Source organism: Lithobates pipiens, unplaced genomic scaffold, assembly GCF_037356315.1.
Source record: "Lithobates pipiens isolate NorthernLeopardFrog02 unplaced genomic scaffold, aLitPip1_a1.2 Scaffold_8, whole genome shotgun sequence".
Classification (NCBI taxonomy): domain Eukaryota; kingdom Metazoa; phylum Chordata; class Amphibia; order Anura; family Ranidae; genus Lithobates; species Lithobates pipiens.
The window spans coordinates 365,691,421-365,718,787 of NW_027507903.1; the positions used below are offsets into that span (position 1 = coordinate 365,691,421).

Consider the following 27,367-nt stretch of genomic DNA (forward strand, 5'->3'; position numbering starts at 1 on the left):
TCCCTGATCAGGAGGTCCCTCTGTGGGTTTTTTGTTTTAAACCTGCTGTCTTTTAGTATCTGGGGGGAATGTTGAAAAATTTGTAATGTTCCTAGTGTCTTGCAGCATACACACACACACACACACACACACACACACACACACACACACACACACACACACCTAATGTTTTTGTATTTATTTATTTGTTCTTTTATTTATTTTTTGGCTGAAGCCTCTGCGCTATGTCGGCTGAGCCACCCCCTGTGTGGCCCTTGACTTGTTTTCTAATCCCAATAAAAAGAAAGTTAAAGCTCACTTCTGCAGAGAACAACATTACTTCCTTACAGTGGGGCTGCCCCCCATGTTGCAAGGGTTAAATGCTCTTTATATCTAGGGTATCGGAAGCAGTAGTTTTAATACCTCAGCCTACATTCCCACAGAAGCAGGTGCTTTCTGATATTTTCCTTCAATCAGGCAGTTGGCTGTCCCTTGGCGCGCTAATGGTAAATGCAGGACTATGGGCTTTGTACTCCACTTGATGGTGTCAGACAGCTTCCATCTACTGGAGTGTAGAGGAGAAGAGGTTGTGGGGTCTTATACCAGTCTTATAACCGGGGCAGTTCACTAATTAGAAATAAATAGCATATTTAAAGCGATGTTCCAGCAGCGTTTTTTTTTGTTTTTTGTTTTTTTAATACTAAAAAACACCCCTGCGATGTTCTCATCTTATGTGATACATTTTGGCATATTTACTACATGTAGTCTTTTTTTTTTAGCTAACTTTGACCTCCTTAGTGTGGGCATTGAAAGCCCGCTCATTGCTCCTTCCGGGATACGGTGCTACTTGATACCCAGCACGCACCTCTCAATTTGTGCATGAGCAGTGTGTACAAATACCACAATACTAGAAGCAGAGGCTGCCCACTGACTCCTGGGATTGATTATATTTATAACATAGGAGCCAACGGCGGTCAGATATGATGTAACCTGCCCCGGCGAAGTACGGCCGAAGTGGACCTTTCTAATTTGCAAAATAAGGTAAAATAGCTTAGAAAAAAAAATTCAGATGATTACTGTAAAAGTGATCAACAACGCAAGGGGGAGACAGCTTAAAAAAGTGGGTTCAACTCCGCTTTAAGCGTTATTGTATTTTGTGATGTGAATAACTCACATCGAAAACCACTGTTTTTCATGTGCCCTTGCAGTGACCTGAGCTTATCCAGTGCAGAAAAATGCTGGTCATTAGACATAGTGTGAAGGAGCCCCATAAGTATCTTCTTTATTTTTTTAATCTAATGTAAAACACGTCAGTTTCAGCTAAGTTCACTAAGAAAAACTTATTGTTTAATCAGACTGAAAGATTTTCCTGCTTAATGACCAGGCCATTTTTTGCGATACGGCACTGAGTCACTTTAACTGACAATTGCGCGGTCGTGCAACATTGTACCCAAACAAAACTGAAGTTCTTTTTTTCACACAAAGAGAGTTTTCTTTTGGTGGTATTTGATCACCCCTGCGTTTTTTATTTTTTGTACTAAGCTTAAAAAGAGCGCCAATTTTGAAAAAAAAAGCTATATTTTTTACTTTTTGCTAAAATAAATATCCCTGAAAATGTTTTTTAAAAAAACATTTTTTTCATCAGTTTAGGCCAATATATATTCTTCTACATATTTTTTGTAAAAAAATCGCAATAAGCGTATATTGATTGGTTTGCACAAAAGTTATAGCGTCTACAAACTATGGGAAAGATTTATGGCATTGTTATTATTATAATAATGGCGATGATCTGCAATTTTTAGTGATACTGCGACATTGCAGCGCACAGATTGGACACTATTGACACATTTTTGGGACTATTGACATTTATACAGTGATCAGTGCTATAAAAATGCACTGTTTACTGTGTAAATGTCACTGGTAGGGAAGGGGTAACACTAGGGGGCGATCAAGGGGTTAAATGTTACATAGTTAGTAAGGACACCAGTCCATCCAGAGTGAGCATCTACAATTGTCCCTATCCCTATACATTATCTTTCATTAAGATGCTCATCTACTATTATTATTTAAGGTACCCATATAGTGCCATCCATTTATACAGTGCTCCACACATACATTGCACACTCACATTGGTCCCTACAATACAAGGTCCCCAACTCGCATTCATATACTAGGGCCATTTATTTATTTTTTTGGACAGAAGACAATTAACCTACCCGCATGTCTTTGGAGTGTGGGAGGAAACTGGAGTACCCAGAGGAAACCCACACAGGCACAGGGAGAGCATGCAAACTCCAGGCAGGTATTGTTGTGGTTGGGATCTGGACCAGCGACCCTTTTTACTACTAGGTGAGAGTGCTAACCACTACACCACTGTGCCGCCCATATGGGGATATGATAGTGATATACAAATCTTTAAATAGTGACTCTAGCATTGGGAGAAAACTAACTAAGTTTAACTTAAGGTCTCTAAAGAAGACATGCAGCCATACAATTAAATTGGATGGGAAATGGTTCAATCTCAAGCTGCGTAAGGGATTATTTACTGTTAAGCCCCATACACACTATAAGATTTTCTGCTTAGTTTTTCCTTCAGATTTACCAAAACCATATAATATGAGGTCAAACCTTAGGAGTTTTAATTTATATGCAATCAGGCAGGCCTTTGCACTACATGGTTTTGGTAAACCTGAAGGAAAAACTCAGCAGAAAAACTGATAGCGTGTATGGGGCTTTAGGGAGGTAAGGACGTGGAACTCTTTTCCACAGTTGGTGGTGTCAGCGGGGAGTGTAGATAAATAAGAAAAACTTTTAGATGTGCTTCTTAGCAAGCACAATGTACAGGGCTATGGAAATTTATAGTGACATGAACACATGCGCACACACACACACGCACTCAGGTTGAACTGGATGGATTGGTGTATTTATTCAACCTTACCACTTGCTGTATGTAACTATGTAAGGAACATCTTTTGACAGTAGCTGTATTTACACAGCAAGTTCTTGCTGATGATTCGAATTTTGGAAGACAGCTATATTTGTTCTATTCCAATCTATTTTATTCTAATCTATTGTATTTTATTTTCTATTCTTTTCAATTCGATTCTCTTCTATTTCTTTAAATGCTATTCTGCTCTATTTCTTTCTATGCGTATTCTATTCTATAAAGCAGCCTTAGTAGGAATCATCATCTTATTACACATTTATACTTTACAATAATTATTGAAATATGTTTCCATTTCAAATTCAAAATCATTTTCAAATTCAAATTTGGATAATTTGTTATTTTATTATGTTATTTCAGTTCATTACAATTTATTTTGGATTAGTTGAAATTCGTTACTATTGTGATTTGGAAATTCGGATACATCTGAATCTCCGAATAACGAAAATGTTTGTCAGAATTTTGCTTCATAATGAAACGAATTGCACATGTCTACATTGGAGTGCATTTTCATGAGCTGCAAATGCATGGTTACTGAGACCCAACCCTTGCAACAAGCCACATGCTCTTAGCCTAGCTGCGTTTGAGAAATGGCAGACTCTATACACCAGTGGTCATTAATCCTGTCCTCAGGGGCTACTAACTGGCCAGGTTTGCAAGATAACTGAAATACATCACAGGTGATATCATTTGCTGCTCAGTGATTGCCGTATTCTAGTCTGCAGCTCCCCAAGGTAATACTTAAAATCTGGCCTGTTACTGGGCCCTAAGGACAGGGTTGATAACCACTGCTATACACACCTTCCTAGATGCTTAGCACATAATAAGAGACAAAATGCATGATAAAAATGTGCAAAAATGCAAAGAAATGGGTTTCCCCTGCATTGAGTTATTAATAAATCCAGCCTTATCCAGAGATCATTTCATCTTTAATATTTTACATGTATTTTCTCACTTTCAAAGCATAAGTGGCAGGCTCAAGAGCCTATTCACACTACAGAAATGTAGGCTGAAATGCAAACTTTTTTCATGCTGTAAGGCTGCTTTCACACTGGGGCGGTATTCAGGCGTTACAGCGCTAAAAATAGCGCCTGTGTAGCACCTGAAAAAAACCGGCCCCTTTCACACTGGAGCGGTGCACTGGCAGGACAGTGAAAAAAGTCCTGCTAGCCACATCTTTGGAGCGGTGAAGGAGCGGTGTATTCACCACTCCTAAACCGCTCCTACCCATTGAAATCAATGGGACAGCGCGGCAATACCACGGGCAAAGCACCGCTGCAGCGGCGCTTTGCGGGCGGTTTTAACCCTTTTTCGGCCGCTAGCGGGGGTTAAAACCACCCCGCTAGCGCCTGCAGACTGCCGCTAAAACGACGGTAAAGCGCCGACGCCCGCACCGCCCCAATGTGAAAGGGGCCTTAGGCACATTGTGGCATGCTACATTAGGCAGGCTATTTTATATAAATAGCTTGCAACGCTTTAGCACAAAGGAATTTTGTACTTTTTAGTTTTTTTATTAAATGGCTTTTTTTTCTCCTTTCTAAAGTGTTTGCTCAATTTTATCCTCAGCTATTTGTAATTTTACAAGCCATGGATCACCACAGCTTTCCCTTCAAATTGGAGATGTGGTCCACATTTTGGAGTCTTGTGAAGGTAAGGGTCACTTATGAATACCATTATACAATACTATTTCTTGTAAATCGTCGGGGAAGGGGGTTTGTGTCAGGTATGCAGTGGCTGGGTATATACAGTGCCTTGAAAAAATATTCATGCCCCTTGACATTTTTTACATTTTGTCATGTTACAACCAAAAATATAAATTTATTTTATTGGGATTTTAGGTGATAAGCCAACACAAAGTGGTACATATTTGTGAAGTGGAAGGAAAATGATAAATAGTCTTCAATTTTTTTTTACAAATAAATATGTGAAAAGTGTGTCGCGCATTTGTATTCAGCCCCCCTGAGTCACTACTTTGTAGAACCACTTCTCTCTGCAATTACAGCTGCAAGTCTTTTTGGGAAGTCTCTACCAGCTTTGCACATCTAGAGAGTGACATTTTTGTCCATTCTTTTTTGCAAAATAGCTCAAATTCTGCCAGATTAGATGGAGAATGTCTGTGAACAGCAATTTTCAAGTCTTGCCACAGATTCTTAGTTGGATTTAGGTCTGGACTTTGACTGGGCCATTCTAATACATGAATATGCTTTGATCTAAACCATTCCATTGTAGCTCTGGCTGTATGTTTAGGTTTGTTGTCCTGCTGGAAGGTGAAGATGAAGTCTTTTGCAGACTCTAACAGGTTTTCTTCTAAGCTTGCCCTATATTTGGCTCCATCCATCTTCCCATCAACTCTGGCTAGCTTCCCTATCCCTGCTGAAGAAAAGCATCATGATTTTGCCACCACCATGTTTCATGGTGGAGATGGTGTCTTCAAGGTGATGTACAGTGTTAGTTTTCCACCACATATACTGGGTTATTTACTAAAGGAAAATCCACTTTGCACTGAAAATGCACTTGGAAATGCAGTCGCTGTAGATCCGAGGGGGACATGCAAGGAAAATAAAAAACAGCATTTTAGCTTTCACATGATTGGATGATAAAATCAGCAGAGCTTCCACTCATTTCAGATCTACCCATTAGATTCAGAGCGACTGCACTTCCAAGTGCACTTGCAGTGCAAAGTGGATTTGCATTCCATAAATAACCCCCATAGCGTTTTCCTGTTAGGCCAAAAAATTCAATTTTGGTCTCATCTGACCAGAGCACCTTCTTCCACATGTTTGCTGTGTTCCCCACATGGCATCTCGCAAACTGCAAATGGGACTTCTCATGGCTTTCTTTTTGCTACTCTTCTATAAATGACAGATTTGTGGAGTGCACGGCTAATAGGAATCCTGTGGACAGATTCTCCCACCTGGGCTGTGGATCGCTGCAGCTCCTCCAGATTTACTATGGGCCTCTTGGGTGCTTCTCTGATTAATGCTATTCTTGCCCGGCCTGTCAGTTTAGGTGGAGGGCCATGTCTTGGTAGGTTTGCAGTTGTGCCATACTCTTTCCATTTGATGATGGATTGAACAGTGCTCCATGAGATGTTCAAAGCTAGGGATTTTTTTTATAACCTAACCCTGCTTTAAACTTCTCCACAACTTTATCCCTGACCTGTCTGGTGTGTTCATTGGCCTTCATGATGCTGTTTGTTCACTAAGGTTCCCTAACAAACTTCTGAAGGGTTCACAGAACAGCTGTACATATTAAGATTAAATTACACACATGTGGACTCTATCTACTAATTAGGTGACTTCTGAAGGTAATTGGTTCCACTAGGTTTTAGTTAGGGGTATCAGAGTAAAGGGGGATGAAAACAGAAGCACGCCACACTTTTCACATATTTATTTGTAAAAAAAAAAATAAAAAACATTTATTATTTTCCTTTCACTTCACAATTATGTGCCACTTTGTGTTGGTCTATCACATAAAATCCCAATAAAATACATTTAAAATACATGACAAAATGTGGAAAATCTCAAGGGGTATGAATACTTTTTCAAGGCACTGTACTGAATAATAGATTGAAATAATCATTGAAGCAGTGAGGAGTATGAAAAATATTGAAAGCTTAGTGTCAAACTATGTAGCACAATGCACAGCACAGTGAACAAAGTCGATAGATGAATGGACAGCATAATGTGTAGAAAATAATTGCATACTGTACAGAGTGTGGTGCATACAGTGTGGTGTGCAGAGGTGAGAAGGGTGGAGGATAAAATGCACAGTGTACAAGGCAGAATACTGAATACAGGACAAACAGCACAGTGTTCAGATGTGTTTAAAACAGGAAGTGTAGCAGCATTGCCAGATCAGAATTACCCTGCAATTGGACAGATGCCCTGAAAGATGCTGCAGGCTTATGCAAACAGAATATAATTTTTTTAGACTCACTTTAAAGGCTAGTTTACACTTGTTTCAAAAGAAGGCTTTGGACACGCTTTGTTAAAGCTCTCTGAATGCCAGTCAAAGCCCCTGGCGCCAGGCCCGGACTGAAATAACAGAAGCTATTAACTAGAGTACTGCATACTAAAGTATTACGTATGGCAAACGTATCGCCATAGGTCTGCTTTGAGCAGATCGGAGGACAAACGGCTGGCAGTGGACACATCTACGCTGACATCAGCCTGCCCACAGGAGTCAGTAAGTGGCCCACTCGGATCCGCATGAAAAATGGAGAGGTGGATCCGAGCGTGCTTATGGTGTGAAAGGGGCCTTATGCACATGGGTGCATTTGGACATGTAGTGTGAAGACATTGCATATTTCTGGGGCCCGGGATGTCTTAGAGCTGCATACAGCCACCCTTAGACATGAATGCACACAGATGTAATTTACTGAATGCAACTAATGGGCATTCAGTGCATTCATTACATCTGTAAGCCTGCGCTATTTTACACAAAAAGAGGTCATATAGCTGCATACAGGTGCTTTCACCCATTCCTGTCTGCAGATGGCTGTACGCCCCTCCAAGACATTCTGGGCACCAAAAATTGCACCTATGTGCATGTAGCCTAAATTGTGGAAGAAAAGTGTTACTTTGACATTTCTGTGTAAAAAACAGACAAGAGGGGGCGCAACTCATGCATTACCACCATAATATTTATTAAATTCCAAATAGTAAATGGATACTCACAAATACAAAAATTCAACAGGCTAGTAACTTAATGTTTCAGCCTTGGGAGGTAGCGTTTTTGGGAGCAATGCACCTTTCCTCAGAGCTCTGAGGAAAGGGGCAAGACTCCCAAAATGCGTTAGCTTTTCCATCTGTTTTCGTGATGGGATCTACCGCCCAAGGCTAAAGCATGAGTTACAAGCCTGCTGATTTTTTTATGTTTATAAGTATCCATTTGCTATTTGAAATTTAATAAATAGGGATGAGCCGAACACCCCCCCCCCCCCGGTTTGCAGCAGAATATGCAAACGGGCAAAACATTTGTTTCGAACACGCAAACACCGTTAAAGTCTATGGGACACGAAAATCTAAAGTGCTAATTTTAAAGGCTTATATGCAAGTTATTGCTATAAAAAGTGTTTGGGGACCTGGGTCCTGCCCCAGGGGACATGTATCAATGCAAAAAAAAGTTTTAAAAACTGTTGTTTTTTCGGGAGCAGTAATTTTAATAACGCTTAAAGTGAAAGACTAAAAATTAAATATTCTTTAAAATATCGTGCCTGGGATGTCCTTAGTATGCCTGTAAAGTAGCGTAAAGTAGCGTATCTTTCCCATGTTTATAACAGTGCCACAGCAAAATTATTTGTGTGGTAGTGCGTGGCAAGGAGTCAATTAGCAAATACTGCACCTCATCCCCAATTATATGAAAAAAGAAAGAAAGCGCAACAGGGGAGAACAGGGGATTATTACGGTGCAAAAAAAAAAAGAAAAATAGAAAGAAAAAAAGGGAATTATGTTATCAAAAATTTTTTTTTTTTTTTTTTATAAATATCAAACAGAATATTTAAAAGGATAACAATACAATGGACAATACAAATCCAACATAGACAATGATGCAATTACATACTCAAACATACAACGTATATATTTTATCCAGTTATCAGACAGCCTTAAATATAGAGCATGTTAGGCGCAGATGGTATTGGCCTTTAGATTCTGTCTGATCAATCTTTCCCTACATGTTTTGCCATACCGATGGCTTCCTCAGGGGTAAATAGAATATAATTCCAAGAAGGATAACAACAATTCTGCAAAAACAGAAATAAAAAAACAAAACAGAAGAAAAACATATACTGATTAGAATATATGAGAAGAGAGAATTGTACAATGCATGTGGGCCAACGACATAGGCTTAGAAACATCAGTTCATCCATCCCACACCAACCCTTCCAGCATTCCCCCCCCGTAGCCAAATACCTACCCCTTAATGGCCTCGCATGAAAGACCGCCGGGACACAATCATGCAAGTAACCACCTTAGTGTAGCTACAGGGGGCTATAAGGGCTGAAATAAAAGTTAAAGAGAAAAATAAAAAAAGTGTACAAATGTAAAAGGAGGAGGAAGGAAAAAGGTATAAATATATAACTTCATAGTGTCCATATTATCAAGATTACCCCAAACCTTTTGGGGCATCAAGAAATAAGACATGAATAAATAGTATAGATACAAACAAGCCAACATGGCCTTCATTGGTTACCTACCAAATTCACGGAAAACTGAAGAAAAAGACAACGAAGGAGGCGCTGGAGAAATCGCACTGAACAGCTGATGTCAATTAACAACAATAAAAGTAATCAAAGGACAAGCTCCAATGTTGTTTGACGATAGAAAACTGAAACAAAAAAATCAAGATAAAAAAATCTCAAGGGTCAGACCCCAATATTATCTAACGGTAAAAAACTGCAACAGATAAAAAAAAAAAAATGTTATATTGTTTAATCACTTACTTCCTTAAAGGGAGCAAGTATTAGACCAGTGATGGCGAACCTTGGCACCCCAGATGTTTTGGAACTACATTTCCCATGATGCTCATGCACTCTGCAGTGTAGTGGAGCATCATGGGAAATGTAGTTCCAAAACATCTGGGGTGCCAAGGTTCACCATCACTGTATTAGACCATCAAACTGTCCAAGAGTATATAAGAGTTCAATTCAATCCTCAACAATAGAGTGGAGCTCACATGTGAGTGGTCTATAGAAAACAAATAGAGACAATACGTAGAATTAATATAGCCCAGACCTTGAAGGGGAACGATGTGGATGGTTTCCCCACCAGTCCAAGTACTGACCTTGAAATACAATCAGCGATAAACCTGCAGCGCCTCCAGGAACCCAGCAAATGAATGCTGGATTCACAGCCCTTTAAATAACCCCCCACCCGCACGGCGTGATGAGGTCACTGCCTAGCGGGAGCGGACAAGAACAGACTCTACAGGGCGCGCTCAATCACCTGAATGCCTACAACACCCATAGTGCACTGCAGCTGCAATCACATGACGGGATCACATGACAGCTAGTAAGGCTGACAGATCACCGTTAAAAACAATCGCAGAAGCCCGATGTAATAAGTGTGCCTGTCCCCTCCATCTGGTCCTTATTACATCGGGCTTCCGGTACATGAAGCCTTACAAACTAATAAAGTAATATATGTAAATGTTATGGTGGAAAAGCAGATTCTGTCTGACATTTGTGAGTGGCATGAAAGTTTAACAGATATTTTAATGGTCTGCTCTAATGAATTTATCATTTTAGAATGGTACAAAGGATATCTGGTAAAACAGAGAACACTAGAGGTAAGTTTCAATTTCTTCTACATTTCAAATAACCATCAAATATGTTTTAAACTAAAGCTAAAGCTAAAGTAAAAAAATGTAAAACACACTCAGAGGTTGCTTTAGGTGGACCCGTTGACACCAAACTAATGAAATGGACTTTTATCAGAAGGTAATGAAACTCACTCTATATTTGAATCAAGTTTTCAGTCTGGTAATATAATTCAGAATTAAAACAGAGTACAAACACTTATTTTTGGTAATTCTTTTTCATGGCTTGCCTCTGCAACTGGAAGCAGGTCCACAACCCTAAGCCCTTGTACACACGATCAGAGATTCCGTCAGAATGTGTCCGATCGTTTTGTCGGATATTCCGACTGTGTGTGGTCTGCATCGGACTGTTTCCGTCGGAATATCCGTCGGACCAAATTTTCCAACTTGCCGAAAATATTTTCAGACAAAATGCTCCGATCGGACATACTCCGATCATGTGTAGAGAATTCCGATCGGACAAAGTGCCACGCACGCTCAGATCAAATTCCTACATCAAAGCTATTGGCTACTAGACTGAACGTAGTCCCATCGTAACGAAATTACGTCATCACGTTCTGAAAGATCGGATTTTACAACAACTTTGTCCGACCGTGTGTATGCAACAGTTTCGGACAAGATCCGTCAGACAAAATCCGACGGACAAAATCCCACGGATTTGGTTGTCGGAATCTCCGACCGTGTGTACAAGGGCTAACAGGAATCGTACAGATATGTTATGTGAAATACTTTGATATCCTTCTATCTGCTCATCTTCTTCTCGTGAAAATTCCTTTGAAAACCAAATGGTTCATACTGGATTCCAACTTCAGTATAGTATAGGTAATGGAGATCAAATAGTCAGTATTCACCCTTTCCTGTGTTCTTGTATTATTTCTAATTGAAACAACATTGGCATGTATTTAAATCTGAACTCTGAAATTAACAAATATTGTCTGTATGTAAAAAAGGCATGTGTATTCTTACTTAAATCTTCAAGTGCTTTGTGCATTTCTTCAAGATATTTTCAGTTATTCAGCATGAAACTTTGCCTCTGTGCAGGAGCGTTCTTCAATTACGACCAGTCAGTGTTGCTCTCCCTACCTTTTTATCTTTGTGCAAGGTGACTGGTCTGGTCTCCTCTCCTTCTGAAGTTTTCTGTAGTAGGTGGGCCTGTTAGGCCCCTCCCATAGCGCTACTCTCAGCACAGACTCTGTATAGTGATTATATCATTGCTATATTTACAAGGGAATAATTCAGTTTGCAAAAACATTTGGTTCACACAAAGTGGATTTATATCCTTTGTGGCTATTGAAGAATATATTTAAAGAGACATTTTTGTATTGGGAATCCGGGCTTAAGGCTACATTCACATCAGTCCAGTGCGAATGCCAGCTCTGTTCTCTGTGCGACAAGAAAAAGCAGCTGTTTATCGCCTCCTCTCCATTGTAGCTGCGGATCAACTGAGCAGGGAGAGGGGGAGGTGTAGTGAGGAGGGGGAGAGAATGCCTGTTCACAACGGAACGCATCTGCGAATAAGATGCGTTCCCATAGAAGAATATGTGCCTGCAATTCGCATCACATTGCCTAGAAAACGCACGGAACTACAAACCGAGCCTTTTTTAGGAGTAAGGAACAGTTAAAATCCAACTGTGACATCTGTCATTTTAATGTCTTAGTGCAGAATGTTAAGGGAATTGTGTTTCAATGATTCAATCAATGTTGCATGCTTTACCATTGCATTGCAACAACACCTATTCCACTGAAAGCAAATATCATTTGTTTGGCTAAAGTTTTCAGACTGCATTAATGTAATTTTTTTAGTACATTTATTACAGCATAACTCCACAAAAAATAAGTGTGCCATTTTTTTCTTCTTTCTACAGGGGGTATTCCCTAAATCTTTTATTCACATCAAGGATGTTACAATTCAAAAGAAAAGGTAACATTGTAATTTCAAATTTTATTACATTTATGGCCTAAGTCACGTCTTAATTTTGCCCAACAGAGCCTTGTGTGACTGTATAAAACACATATAATGTTTTCCAAATCTTCGAAGGACTGCTGCAAAACTGTTTAAATACATTCTGAGTGGTTACAGTGTTTAAACTACTCTGCCACAGACCAGTAAGTATTTAGGCTTCACATGCAACATTTCAAAAGGGATGTTAATGCAGCTTTGTAAATCCCTAATTTCAATGCTGCTCCTAACATTAGGAGAGTTTGCAATAGACTGATTGTTTTAAATGGAAATATATATATATATATATATATATATATATATATATATATATATATATATATATATATATATATATATATATATATATATAATTTAATATATTTATATATAGTTTTATATATTGTTTAACCACTTGACAACTGGGCACTTAAACCCCCCTTGTGACCAGACCAATTTTCAGCTTTTGGTGCTCTCACACTTTGAATGACTACACAGTCATGTAACACTGTACCCAAATACATTTTTTGTCCTTTTTTTCATACAAATAGTGCTTTCTTTTGGTGGTATTTGATCACCTCTGGGTTTTTTATTTTTTGCGCTATAAATGAAAAAAGACCGACATTTTTGAAAAAAAACAACGCATTTTTCTTTGTTTCTGTGATAACATTTTGCAAATTATTAATTTTTCTTCATAAATTTTGGCCACAATTTATACTGCTACATATCTTTGGTAAAAATAACCCAAATTAGTGGATATTATTTGGTCTTTGTGAAAGTTAGGGAGTCTACAAGCTATGGTGCAAATCATAAAAAACTGATCACACCTGATGACTGGTGGTCATTTCTTGCGACCCGAACAAGCCAGGAAAGTACAAATACCCCCCAAATGACCCCTTTTTTGAAAGTAGACATTCCAAGGTATTTCGTAAGATGCATGGTGAGGTTTTTGATGTTGTCACTTTTTCCCACAATTCTTTCCAAATGAAGATTTTTTTCCCCACAAAATTGTCATTGTAATAGGTTATTTCGCTCACATGGCATGTGTATACCACAAATGACACCCCAAAATACATTTTGCTACTCCTCCTGAGTATTACGATACCACCTGTGTGGGGCTTTTTCACAGGCTAACCACTTAGAGAGGCCCAACATTCAGGGAGCACCGTCACGTGTTCTAGGAGCATAAATTACACATCTAACTTCTTGACTACCTATTATGCCATGTACTTACGACCAGACTTTCCGGCAGACTAGGTCCGACAGAATCATTCCGTCGGATAGTCCAATCGTATGTGGGATAGTCCGATCGTTTTTCTTTAAAAAAATCAGATGGACCTAGAAATAGAACATGTTTCAAATCTGTCCGAATTACTCAATTCCTATGGGGAAAACCGTTCATCTGTATGCTGGTCCGATGGACCAAATACGACGCTAGGACAGCTATTGGCTACTGGCTATTGAACTTCCTTTTCTAGTCCCATCACACGTTCAAAACGAACTGGCTTTCGAACAGACTTTAGTCCGTTCGTGTTTGGGCAAGTCCATTCGTTTGGAAGGCCATCGTAACTCCGTCGAATGTCAGTCGGGAAGACTGTTGGACCCTTTCTGCCAGAAAGTCCGGTCGTGTGTACGCGGCATTACACTTTTGAAGGCCCTGAAGCACCAGGATAATGACACGTGACACTGACATGGCACTGATGACAGATGACACTGATACGTGGCACTGATGACACGTGACACTGATGTGGCACTGATGACAGATAGCACTAATACGTGGCACTGATGACACGTGACACTGATGACAGATGGCACTAATACGTGGCACTGATGAAAAATGGCACTAATACATGGCACTGATGGCACGTGGCACTACTACATGCACTGATGACAGATGGCACTAATACATGGCACTGATGACAGATGGCACTAATATGTGGCACTGATGACACGTGGCACTGATGACAGATGGCACTGAAACATGGCACTGATGACACCTGACACTGATAACAGACTGCATGTGACACTGACAGTTGGCACTGATGACACATAACACTGATGACAGATGCCACTAATAGGTGACACTGATGACACATGACACTGATGTGTCACTGAAGACAGATGGCACTAATATTTGGCAGTGATGTCAGATGGCACTAATACGTGGCACTGACAGATGGCACTAATATGTGGCACTGATGAAACATGACACTGATGACAGATGGCACTGATGAAACATGACACTGATGACAGATGGCACTTATACATGGCACTGATGACAGATGGCACTTATACGTGGCACTGGGGACAGAGGGTACTGACAGGTGGCACTGGGCACAGATGGTACTGACAGGTGGCACTGGGGACAGATGGCACTGACAGCTACTGTGGGCATTTTATTTTCCGTTTTTTTTTACTCTCACAAGCTGCAGGGATTCGCTCTCCCCCCTCACAGGCTGTCTGTGTGAGGAGGGAGAGTCGGCAATGGGAGATGATCTCATATGTTTACATATGAGATCATCTCTCATTGGACACTCAGATCGAGTGCAAAATGGCCACTGTGATTGGCCATTTAGCACGATCTGTGATTGGCTGTGTCCAAGGGACACAGCCAACACAGAATTTTCCCGATGCGGGCATCGCGGATGTAAACAAGAGGACATCCAGGGACACCCTCCCGGCAATTGGAGTCCCTGCTGTAGCTGTCTTTCGGCTATAGCGCAGACGCCTAGTGGTTAATATATATGGTACTAGTGTAAAGGCATTGTACACTTTCAAATGTTTTTGCTGTTTTAAATAGGTATTAGTCATAGTTAACACCGGTGCGACTTGTCCTGCAACTTGACAGGTCAAATCGCAGGACAAGTCACACCCTATTGTCAGCAATGGAACTGGTCAAATCGGTGCAATGCTGACTTTGCAGTACTGCACCAATTTGACAATACTTTTGGCATTTTCAGGTGCGGCTTGAATAGACATATGTGCATGAAGTGGCACAGATGGTAGCCAGGCCGCACCTAAAGTCGCACTGACATGCAGCTTTGAAATTTCAAAGCCACATTCAGTGTGAGCCAGGGCTTAATGTTGTTTTCCTAACCTTGTAACAATGGGCTCACATGTTGTGGCTGCAGTTTTTAGTGTCATGGCCGATCTTTTCTACTATGTCCATGTATTAATTAACTGAGCTTGTCCCTAGGGGAGCAGACAAGTTCTTGTTCCAGGTCACACAGTATTAAGTGCATACCTTGACATTTCCTCTGTGTTCATCAGAAATGTGGGCGTGCTAATTTAAAAAAACGTTCTTCCTTCTGCATGGTGAGCTCTCTGTGTGGCCGTTAGTATCCAACCAGGTGGGTCTGATGCACAGATCAGGAAGCAGACAGACTTGTTTGTGCTTCGGACCTGTGTGGATGTACTGTATACAATTAAATAAAAATGAAATAAAATGCACAAGGAGGTCCAGGCAGCCAGATACCTGTTGTTAAGATCAAAAATCTGCATGGAGGCCCCTGCATGCCCCTGTGCATCCTAGGCAGCTGAAAACAGCCCTTTGCATGACCAAATAGATTGGCAATTATTGAGTGAATAAGGCCTTACCCTCACTTTCATTCCAGGTGACATTGGTGATCAGAACTCTATACAAAGTTTGGAAGAAGTGGTGAAGTAGTACAGTGTGTGTGTTTCACCTAATGAACAAGTAAAGCAGGAGGTTTCCCTCCTGTGGCTAAGGTCTCAAACAGAGATGCACTACATTTAGTTAAGGCTAGTAATTTATGGAGGGGAGGGGAGGAAATAGGTTAGCCAGGGCTTCCACATTTAAAAAAAACTTAGGCTAAGAGTCCTGAAGAATACTGTATATCTTCTTTTTGACAAGCATCACATTTATGCCCTCAATTACCTCCTGCAGATTGACCCCAGGTTTTTTCTCACGGCTATGGTTTGTTTAGCTGCTAAGAAAAGATAGCTGGCCATATTCTGCTGGGAGGGTATGAGCTTGTGAATGGTGTGATGTGGACAGATTTTCTGTAATAAATACATTGAATGCAATAAAAATAAACGCATTTGCACATACAGTATATAAAAAGTGTCCCTTACAGTGGCGTAACTAGAACCTTCAGGGCCCCGATGCAGGAAACCATGGCGCCCCCCCCCCGACCTCCGGACAGGGCTCTTTTCTCCGAGCCCGATGGTGGAACACCAGGGCCCAGTCCCAAGTGGGTGGTTGCACATAAAGGAACCGATTTAAAAAACATCAATTACAGCCACTGTGCCCATCAAATGCCACCACTGTACCATCTAATGCCACCACTGTACCATCAAATGTCACTACTGTGCCCATCAAACTCTACCGCTGTGCCCAAATGCCACTGCTGTGCCCATCAAATGCCACCGCTGTGCCCATCAAATGCTGCCACTGTGCCCATCAAATGCTACCACTGTGCCCATCAAATGCTGCTACTGTGCCCATCAAATGCTGCTACTGTGCCCATCAAATGCTGCCACTGTGAATCCTCACTGCCCGCTCACTTTCTGCCTGCCACTTACCCTGTCTTGGTGGGTCAGCGGGTAATGGCCATGAGCGGGGTCCTCCATGCAGCTACTGCCATCCTCATCTCCCGCCCTCTCCTCCTGATGGGCGTCCAATAGCTGTGTCTATCGTTTCAGCCAATCAAGTGATGGGTAAAAGACCCGCACACCTGATTGGTGGAGAGGCGGTTCAGTGTTAGGAAAGTGAATATTAATTCACTTTTCTAACACACCTGGCTGGGTAGACTGTGAGCGTCAAGCATGGCGCTCGCAGTTCACCTATTTTGAAGCCTATTATAGCCCATGGCTCTAATCAGGCGCTACAAAAACACCCCCCACCGCTGTAATTCAGGCACCCGGCACCCCAAAAGGAACCAGACACCTAAATATGGGGGTGGCAGCGGTGGCCATGGATAGATTCATCCTATGCTATGCATGAATCTATCCATTGGTCATAGAGGGGGTGGAACCTGTGCACCCTTTTGGATGCACCGCCACTGATAAACACATGCACACACACATGCATACATACACATACATATATGAACACACACACACATACATACATGCATGCTCTCACACACACATACAAGCATGTTCACACACACACATATAAGCATGCTCACACACACTGACAAACATACAAGCATGCTCACACGCACACACACAAGCATGCTCACACACACACACATACATTAATGCTCACACACACACACACACATACATGCTCACACACACATACATACAAGCATGCTCACGCACACAGATATAAGCATGCACGCACACAGATACAAGCATGCTCGCACACACACACATACATGCATGCTCACACACACATACATGCATGCTCACACACACACATACATGCATGCTCACACACACACACACATACATGCATGCTCACACACATACATGCATGCTCACACACACACACACACATACATGCTCACACACGCATACAAGCATGCTCACACACACACACACATACAAGCATGCTCACACACAAGCATGCTCACGCACACAAAAGCATGCTCACACACATGCACATACAAGCATGCTCACACACACATACAAGCATGCTCACACACATACATACAAGCATGCTCACACACACGCACATACGAGCATGCTCACACACACATACATAAAAGCATGTTCACACACACACACACACACACACACACACACACACACAAGCATGTTCACTCATACAAGCATGCTCACACACACACATAAAAGCATGTTCACTCATACAAGCATGCTCACACACACACATACAAGCATGTTCACTCATACAAGCATGCTCACACACACACATACAAGCATGTTCACTCATACAAGTATGCTCACACACACACATACAAGCATGTTCACTCATACAAGCATGCTCACACACACACATACAAGCATGTTCACTCATACAAGCATGCTCACACACACACATACAAGCATGTTCACTCATACAAGTATGCTCACACACACACATACAAGCATGTTCACTCATACAAGCATGCTCACACACACACATACAAGCATGTTCACTCATACAAGCATGCTCACACACACACATACAATCACAAATACAGTAGATAGGCTTATTAAAAAAAAACAGCAGACATTTACCTCTTCCTGGCGGGTACTGCACTCTAGGGGGAGACAAAGAGCACACACTGCTTTCACTAAGCCTAATGTGAGGAGCTGCCGCACAGTGCCGATTTCAGTTCGGCTGATGATTGTGAGCTCCTCTCAGCCTTCCCTCCTATCGCAGAAGTACAGGGGGCCCTCGGGCCCCCTGCAGCAAGGGGCCCGGTCGCCATGGCGATCTTGGCGACCCCTATTATTCCGCCACTGGTCCCTTAGCACTTCTAAGTTCACCGACAGATGTAAGGTTGAATTGCTTTGCAGTTGCAGCATAGGAGAGGAATTAGATGGACAGTCAATATTTGGCCACACAATTACGCAAAACTAAAACTGTCACTTTAAGACCCAAAATGAATACTGATATATTTGCTTGCAAAATGCACAAGATTTGTTATGCAGTTGTGTTAATAAATGTTCTCCAATGTGTATGATCATTCTTTCTGTTTGTCTTTTTAGAAATACAGAACATATTGTGCCTGCTGAAATTCCATTGGTACGAGAAGTTACAGCTACCCTACGGGAATGGGGCAACATTTGGAGACAGCTGTATACAGTAAGAAATGTTATGTATTTATTAATTGCAGAATACTGATCACAGATAAATATACCTAAGTCTAAACATTTTTTATTACTAGTATGAAGTAGTGAAGGAAAAAAGTTTCTATATGTTTAATATTCATGCTCTTCTTGTTTAATATGGGTTCCAGTGATATCTCCACCGAAAGCTTCAAAAAAGTACATTGCCTGAATTAACTTGCAATTGTTCCCACGTGCACCCTCTGCTATATATCGTAATATTATAAATTCAGCATTGGCTAGTGGTGTCAGCAGCACATAAAGAAATGCTTTTGTCATGTGCAGGCCTTTGTATTTAGTGTAGACCATTACTATGAAAGATCATATGAAAGAAATTTGTATTTTTCTTGTAGTAGGGTAAGGTGTTTTAACAGTGTTAGCCTCCAGGAAGTTTTTTCTTTCGTCCATCAAAAGTGCAATAGTTGTGAGAGATTACTCTTCATACACATCAGTCTTTTTTAGCTTTCATATCTAAGTACCTATGTCATTTTAGCTCTACTATTAAGAAAAAAACGAATTTACCTGTCATATCTTATCTGAAGGTTTTAACACTCCTGTGTGGGTAGATATTGGAACATATCTTCTGGTTAATTGTTACATTTAAGACTTTGGTGGAAAACAGGGCTTTATATTTACTGCACATCATATATCACTTCATCACATGCTGCAACTTATATCATACTAAATCCTTATTCTTTGTTTTTACAATCATACTTTCATGATTTGTTAACTCATCATAAATCCAATAAGTTAGACATCAATTACTCATCTCAGGTGACCGGATTTAGTTAGCAAACCATTCAATGATATATTAATTGACAAGTGTGTACTCGTAGTTATACTACAGATACAACTTAAAACATAAAACCATACATTATATCCAACTGACAAATTTTTCCATGCTCATTAGTCCTGGTTAGTACATGAAAAGTAACATGGCTTATACATCATTCAATGTAAATGATTACTTTTTTAAAGATACAAAAAAAAAAAAAAAAAAAAAAAAAGAGAAGCCCTGGAATTTTAAATGAGGTGGTCACAGTTAGCCACTGAGTAACAAGAGTAATGCCACATACACACAACCGGACTTTTTGACAGGAAAGGTCTGATGGAACGAATCCGTCTGACAATTTGATCGTGTGTGGGCTCCAGCGGACCTTTGCTGTCCAAAAATCCAACGGACTTTAGAAATAGAACATGTTTTAAATCTTCCCACCGGAACTCCGCCGAACCCAGTTCCTAGCGGGAAACCCGTTCGTCTGTATGCTGGTCCGACAGACCAAATACGATGCAAGGGCAGCTACAGCACCTGCCCGCGAGAATGTTTCCAGTGCGATCCTATTGTACTGTACATCTCTCGCTCGCTGCAATAGGAAAAACACATTTTCCTATTGCAGCGAGCGCGAGAGAGAGGCGACAGTGTCCCTTGGGTCTGGTATGGATTTTAAGTGGAACCCCCTCTGCCAGAAAAACTGCGTGGGGGTCCCCCCAAGGTCCATACCAGACCCTTATACGAGCACGCAGCCTGGCCGGTCAGGAAAGGGGATGGGGAGGAGCGAGTGCCCCCCTCCTTAACCGTACCAGCCCGCATGCCTTCAACATGGGGGGTGGGTGCATTGGGGAAGGGGGGGCGCTCTGTGGGGCTGAGTGATACTCTCGGCGGCTATGGCCATCCAGTGTATCACACAGGAGCATGCCCGCAAGCTAACCCCCTTGGGAGAGCCTTCCCAGAGGGGGGTTAGCTCTTGTGGGGAGGAGCCGAGACAGCCGCTGAGGGACCCCAGAAGATGAGGATCGGAGCCACTCTGTGCAAAATGAACTGCACAGTGGAGGTAAGTATGATATGTATGTTATTTAAAAAAAATAAAAATAAATAAACCTTTACAACCCCTTTACTTTCCACCTGTCATGATTTTCTTGTACAGGTTTTCGAGTTACTAGTTATATTTGCATATCATAATGCTGACAGGGGTAAAATAGTCTCTACCCTGTTTACCAAAATGTGTAATTCAAACATTATTTTAGGGCATTCTCTTAGCAAAACTCAGCTGCAGGTCACAACAGATTAACTTGCACCTACTGTTTTTACTAAAGGAAAATATACCTAATTTGCACAGAACATGGCAACATGGTGGTGACCTTAGCAACATGTTGTTTGAGGCTGAATGAATTTAGCATTTTGACACCTTTACTCCAAAAAGACAAATAACATTTTTCTGGCTTGTTTCATTTTATGTAAATTACCCTGACTCTTAGCCCTTGTACACACGGTCGGAGATTCCGACAACCAAATCCGTCGGATTTTGTCCTTCAGATTTTGTCCGATGGATCTTGTCCGAAACTATTGCATACACACGGTCGGACAAAGTTGTCGGAAAATCCGATCTTTCAGAACGTGATGACGTAATTTCGTTACGATGGGACTTGGTTCAGGCTAGTAGCCAATAGCTTTGATGTAGGAATTTGATCTGAGCGTGCGTGGCACTTTGTCCGATCGGAATTCTCTACACATGATCGGAGTATGTTCGATCGGAGCATTTTGTCTGAAAATATTTTCGGCAAGTTGGAATATTTGGTCCGACGGATATTCCGACGGAAACAGTCCGATGCAGACCACACACAGTCGGAATATCCGACAAAACGCTCCGATCGGACACATTCCGATGGAATCTCCGATCGTGTGTACAAGGGCTAATTGTTATTATAGTAATTTATCCATCCTTGAGACCTTTGAAGGTTCTAGAGGGCAGAATTGCAAAACTTAATGAAATTGTCAACCTTGGGAAGAGTCTTCTGCTCACTGTGCAAGCAGTAAATGGGGTAGATGAGAGTTGAGGAGTACGACAGGGTGATCAGATAGAGAGCTGAGATACTGTAGGTAGAGAATGTGGTGGGGGCTCACAGAAAAGATCAGTCCTGCATTTGAGAACTCAAACACTGTTATGTATTAGTGTGTTATACTGCTCTTGATCCAGTAGGGGGAAGCATTGTAAATATGTTCACTTGTCTATATTTCTGGTAGAGCTATGCATTTCTTTAGCATCTATGGTTCTTTTATTCCTGTGGGTGATTAAGTAAAGAAGTCCTGTGAAATCCTGTCCATGTCTATGCTTCAAATTCATTTTAAATGCACAAAACTGCCCACAAGGATGGGATTTCAGTGAATGGGACACTGCAGAAACACATCAAATCAGCTTGAGTAAAGACTTGTGTTTTAGAGACACATCTATAAATATATCCAGCATGGCTTCTCTGGGACAAATGGAGGAATTTGATGTGGCTAATCCATGCTCATGGGACTTATGCTGACAGGTTAGAGCGTTTCCTAGAAGCTAATAATGTGGCCGATGCTGTGCAGAAAAGAGCTGTGTTACTGAGTGTTATTGGATCTAAGACTTTTGATATCGTCCGCTCACTGATATCTCCTGCTAAACCAAAAGACTTGTTATACAGTATGAGGAAAAAAAAATCTAGAAAATAATAAATAAATCATTTTTCACTCACTGCTTCTGAAATAGTGAGGAGTTTCCATTTTAACAGACAAAACCAACAAGCAGGTGAGAGCATTGTATCATATATTGCAGAACTGTGTAAGCTATCCAAAAATTATACCAGGCTGAAATTCAGTCTTCCTCCAGCAAAGTTAATTCACCAGATATGAATCAAGTGGCAAAGGTAAATGTTAAATCAGTTCCATTTACAGGTAAGTGTTATAGCTGCGGCGGGAAACACAGGTGTAATACATGTCGTTTTAGAAATGCAGTTTGTCACACGTGAAAACATAGAGGGCACATACAAACAGTCCCTCAGACTAAAGATCAGTCTACAAATGTGAATACAATACCAACGGCAGCACAGTCCATTAATGAGACAATTGTTTTTCCGAATTATGAAACCTCTACAGGTGTATATACAAATGACTATGTGTATAAAGTGGAAAACTCTTCATCAGGACTGAAGGTTTACACAGAGATTGTGTTACAAGAGGTTCCATGCAAAATGGAAGTAGATTCAGGGTGTGCATATTCCTCGATTTCAGAAGAAATGTTTACCACATTATGGCCTCACAATGTTCCTTCAATAGCACCCTGTGATATCCAGTTGGTAGACTACAATAAACAAGTTGTGGAAGATGAGGGTGCTTGCTTTGTCCCAGTGAAATATGGAAATTTCAGAGGATGCTTACACTTAATAATTACTAAGGGACAAAGAGCAAATTCACTGGGTAGAGAGTGGTTTGAAACCCTTGGAATTTCATTATCGGGAGTTCATAATGTATCTCCAGCTACTCTACAGAATGTGATAGAGGAGTTTAGTGCAGTTTTTGAAGAAGGCCTTGACATGTATAAAGGCCCTCCTGTTTCTTTCAAATTAGACCCTACAGTTACCCAAATTCGTATGAAATCGCGCAAAGTTGCATTAGCTCTCAGACCAAAAATTGATGCTGAGATTACACGTTTTGTGGAGCAAGGTATACTTGAACCTGTAACGCACCCTAAGTGGGGTACCCCAATAGTTCCAGTACTGAAGCCAAATGGTAGTGTTAGAATTTGTACTGACTATAAATGTACAATCAATAAAGCACTGCAGGAACATCCCTATCAAATTCCAGCTGTACATGAAATTCTGACTACGTTAGCAAAGGGGAAGGTATTTGCCAAACTGGATATGGCACAAGCTTATCAACAATTACCCTTGGATGATGACACTGTGGATGCACAAACAATAATAACATACAAAGGAGCTTTCCGAACAAAACTTTTGCAGTTTGGAGTTTCCACTGCTCTCTGCATATTCCACAAATTATTAGAGGACCTCTTATCTGGACTTTCAGGTGTACTATCTTATTCTGATGATGTTCTCATTGGAGTGGATTGCATTCAGTCTTTGGCTTCACAACTGCAACTTGTTTTGAAATGTTTTCTTGATGCTGGTCTCAAACTTAAAAGAAATAAGTGTGTTTTTGGGGTTAACAGCGTGGATTTCCTTGGATGCAGAATTGATGAACATCCAGCTGATATTAAGGTTGAAGCTATCCATAAAGCTCCAGTCCCAACAAACAAACGAGCTGCAAGCTTTCCTAGGGTTACTTAATTTTTACAATTCCTTTCTGCCTGACAAAGCCACTGTTGCTGAACCCCTGCTTCATTTACTAGATAAAGATGTTCTATGGAAGTGGACTGATCTTCATTCTACAGCTTTCAATGCTGCAAAAAAGCGGTTATCTTCTGACAGTGTACTTGTACATTATGATTTACAAAAAACACTCACTCTTACCTTTGATGCTTCTCCATATGGCATTGGAGCTATTTTGAGTAATGTTTTGGAAACTGGTGTTGAGGCTCCTATTACATTCTATTCAAGGACCTTGTCTACAACAGAGAGAACTGCTGCTCAAATTGACAAGGAGACTTTAGCTATTGTGTCCAAGGTAAAAAAGTTGAATGGCTATTTGTATGGGTGGAGGTTTACCATTGTAACAGACCATAAGCCTTTGCTGGGTCTGTTCACCTGTTTCCCCATGAATGCTCAGATGGCCACTCATGCTGAATGCCAATAACTGTGATTTTGAATATTGTCCTGGCAAGAATATCACCCATGCTGATGGGTTGAGATGGTTGCCTTTGTTTTCTCCTGATTTCCTTTTCCCTCCTGTGCCTGAGGTTCTCATTTAGGAATCCATTCCAAACCCTCCGTTACATGCTAGAGACATTGAAGTTGAAGAGAAGTTCAAACCATTTTTAGTGTGCCAACATGAACTGTCTGCCTATAAAGGTTGCCTATTATGGGGAAACAGAGTTGTAATTCCAAAGGCAAGGCAATCTCAAAAAACACACATGCTGCTTAGTGAAGATATCAAGGTGAAAAATACATCTCTGGCAGCCCAACATGTTCCTGCTACCCCTAAAAGCCCATCTAATAGGGGAATGCTTGACATGAATGGAGCAGAGACTAACTATATGTAGACAATCTTCCACTGATGTAATTTATTGTATGCAGGTAGATTCAGGCAGATATGCAGATTATGCAGTAAGTTCAAGTATTGGTCAAAAGGAATAGTTATCTACTCTATTTCTAAGCCTATGCCTTACAGGAGGAAAGGCAGGAATAACTTCTCACCAACAAAGAAATAATATCACACAAAATGGTGAGTGGATTCACAAAACAGAATTTTAGTATACTTAAAGAAGTATCACCATCATTTTTACATTCTTAAAAAGTCTTAAATTGTAAATCACTTAGGTGACCAAATGCATAGAGATAGCATGATTGACAGCTCACATGTCCCCTCCTCCACTTTTGTTTTGACCACGCTTCTCAAAAGGAGACACAATTCATTAAATCTGAGTGACAGGGCATGCAGAGGTAAGCATACGGTGACAGAAAGTGTGCACAGAGGAGAGGCAGCTAGTAACATCTGCAGCTTTGCCATCTTCCAGCGATGAGCCTCCTTCTTATTTACCCCTAATGGCGCGTACACATGACTAGACTTGACATCAGAGTAAACTCTGACGGTCTTTCCGACGGAGTTCTGATGGAGTTCCGACCGAACGGACTTGCGACCACATGATCACACCAAAGTCTGTTCGCTTCGAACGCGATGACATACCACGGGACTAGAAAAGGAATTTCAATAGCCAGTAGCCAATAGCTGTCCTTGTGTCGTATTTGGTCCATCGGACTAGAATACAGATAAACGCTTTTACCGATAGGAATTGATTCCTTCGAAAAGATTTAAAACATGTTCTATTTCTAGGTCTGTGAAAAAAGTCAGATGAAGCCCACACGTGATTGGAATATCCAATGAAATGACTCCGTCTGACCTTTTTCTCAGAAAGTCTGGTTGTGTGTACGCGGCATTATTCTTATTTACCCCTCTGCCAGCTCCCTTGTACACCAGAGGACTGATAACTGAACCCAGGCATACCTGACTGTTATTTTGGGGAAAAAAACTAAGGTAAGGAGATAAAAAAAAAAACAAACATGTATGCTTGTTATTGGCCATATGCTCCTGACACACTCCAGATAGTTTTGCAGTACCTTCCCAGGCACTCTGATAGCAAAGAATCATCTTAAAACATTGAAGAAACTTAAACTACCCATAGACTATATCACTCTGATATGCGTGTTTATGTATATTAGGTCTCATTACCATTTTTCTGGTGCTTGCCAGTGATTAAGGACAAGCTTCAGATTCTGGCCAAATGAGAGTTCAGCCAACCCAGCCTGGTCCAAATCTCTGACTGCAGGGGATCCTGTCATTTAGCAACAGTAGCGCAACAGGGCATCATGTGAGTGTGTGTGTACGTGGGGGGGGGGGGGGGGGGGTCAGCATTATCAGATCATTGTGATTGACACTGGAACTATATTGTTGGACAAGGTGATTGATAATAGATTTACATGGGTACATTATATACAGTTTTTTGGGGTCAGATCATTTTTGTTTAAATGAGGCCATACATGTGGTTAACATTCAAAAACTGCACACATTCAGTGATTATCCTGCATAAAAAGAATAACATGCGTCTGCTGAGGGTAAACAGTGTATACAGTACCTGATAACATATCAAAAACCAAGAAACTAGAACAGGGTGTAAGAAGAGAAACCCACTTGTATGATACCATGTCGGGTCAGGATAGGGTAAGAATAAAAGGGGGAGGCATAACAATTACAAAAAATGGCTGAAAGGGACCCTAAAAGAGAGGACTACACTAGCCCATACAAAACTGCATAAAGAGTGGGAACACTATCCTACAACCAGGGCTCGAAAAGCGGAAGAGTCGATGTAGACCCACCATCATGTCCACACAGAATGTACTTTCTCTGGGTCTGAACTATCCTCTGCTACTAATGTTTCCATCACCATAATATCACTATCAATATCAAGAATCTGGGCCCATTACAAAAGATGAGGGGATGAGGTAGATTTCCAGTGTCGAGATATGGTTACTCGGGCTGCCAATAAGCAGTGCTTAAATTATTCAACTTTTTTTGATGCAGTAAAGAACTTTATTACAGCGCTTTTGTCAATTTACATTTGTGGGTACCAGTGTTCCCTGTATTTATTCCCCTGGGTTTGGATATCTGGCTGCCTCTTATTATAAGGGCTCCCCTGCAAACCCCCACATTCCTTTGGGGGGAACAGGATATGGAAAAGAGGTTACAGTTCTTCAACATAGGGACAAGCTGCCTTGAAAGAGGGCAAAGGCTTTACAGCTTCCCCCCGCCCTGCAAGGTACATTCCAAATGTTGACAGGCATGTGGCCTGGTAAGGTGCATGAAGATGTGGCTGCACATGTGCTACAATCCCTTTTCCTGGTCACCGAGGCTGCCTGCTTGGATGAGAGTCTGGTTTCAATCCTATGTGGAACAGCCAAACAAACTGACAGAATCCCATGCCGTTTTGACGCATTCTTTTCATGTAATAACATTAAACAGT

The 27,367-nt window shown here is 41.1% G+C and overlaps 1 protein-coding gene across 2 annotated transcripts in view; it reads left to right on the top strand.

Annotated features, from left to right (window-relative positions):
• The window catches only part of DOCK2 (dedicator of cytokinesis 2), a 513,334-nt gene that overhangs the window by 39,473 nt on the left and 446,494 nt on the right, over positions 1-27,367 (top strand). For both annotated transcript variants that reach the window (XM_077473501.1, XM_077473502.1), the window contains exons 2-5: positions 4,490-4,573; positions 10,173-10,213; positions 12,109-12,164; positions 18,807-18,903. In XM_077473501.1, coding sequence (XP_077329627.1) covers positions 4,490-4,573; positions 10,173-10,213; positions 12,109-12,164; positions 18,807-18,903 — 278 coding nt within the window. The remainder of the gene's footprint in view (positions 1-4,489; positions 4,574-10,172; positions 10,214-12,108; positions 12,165-18,806; positions 18,904-27,367) is intronic.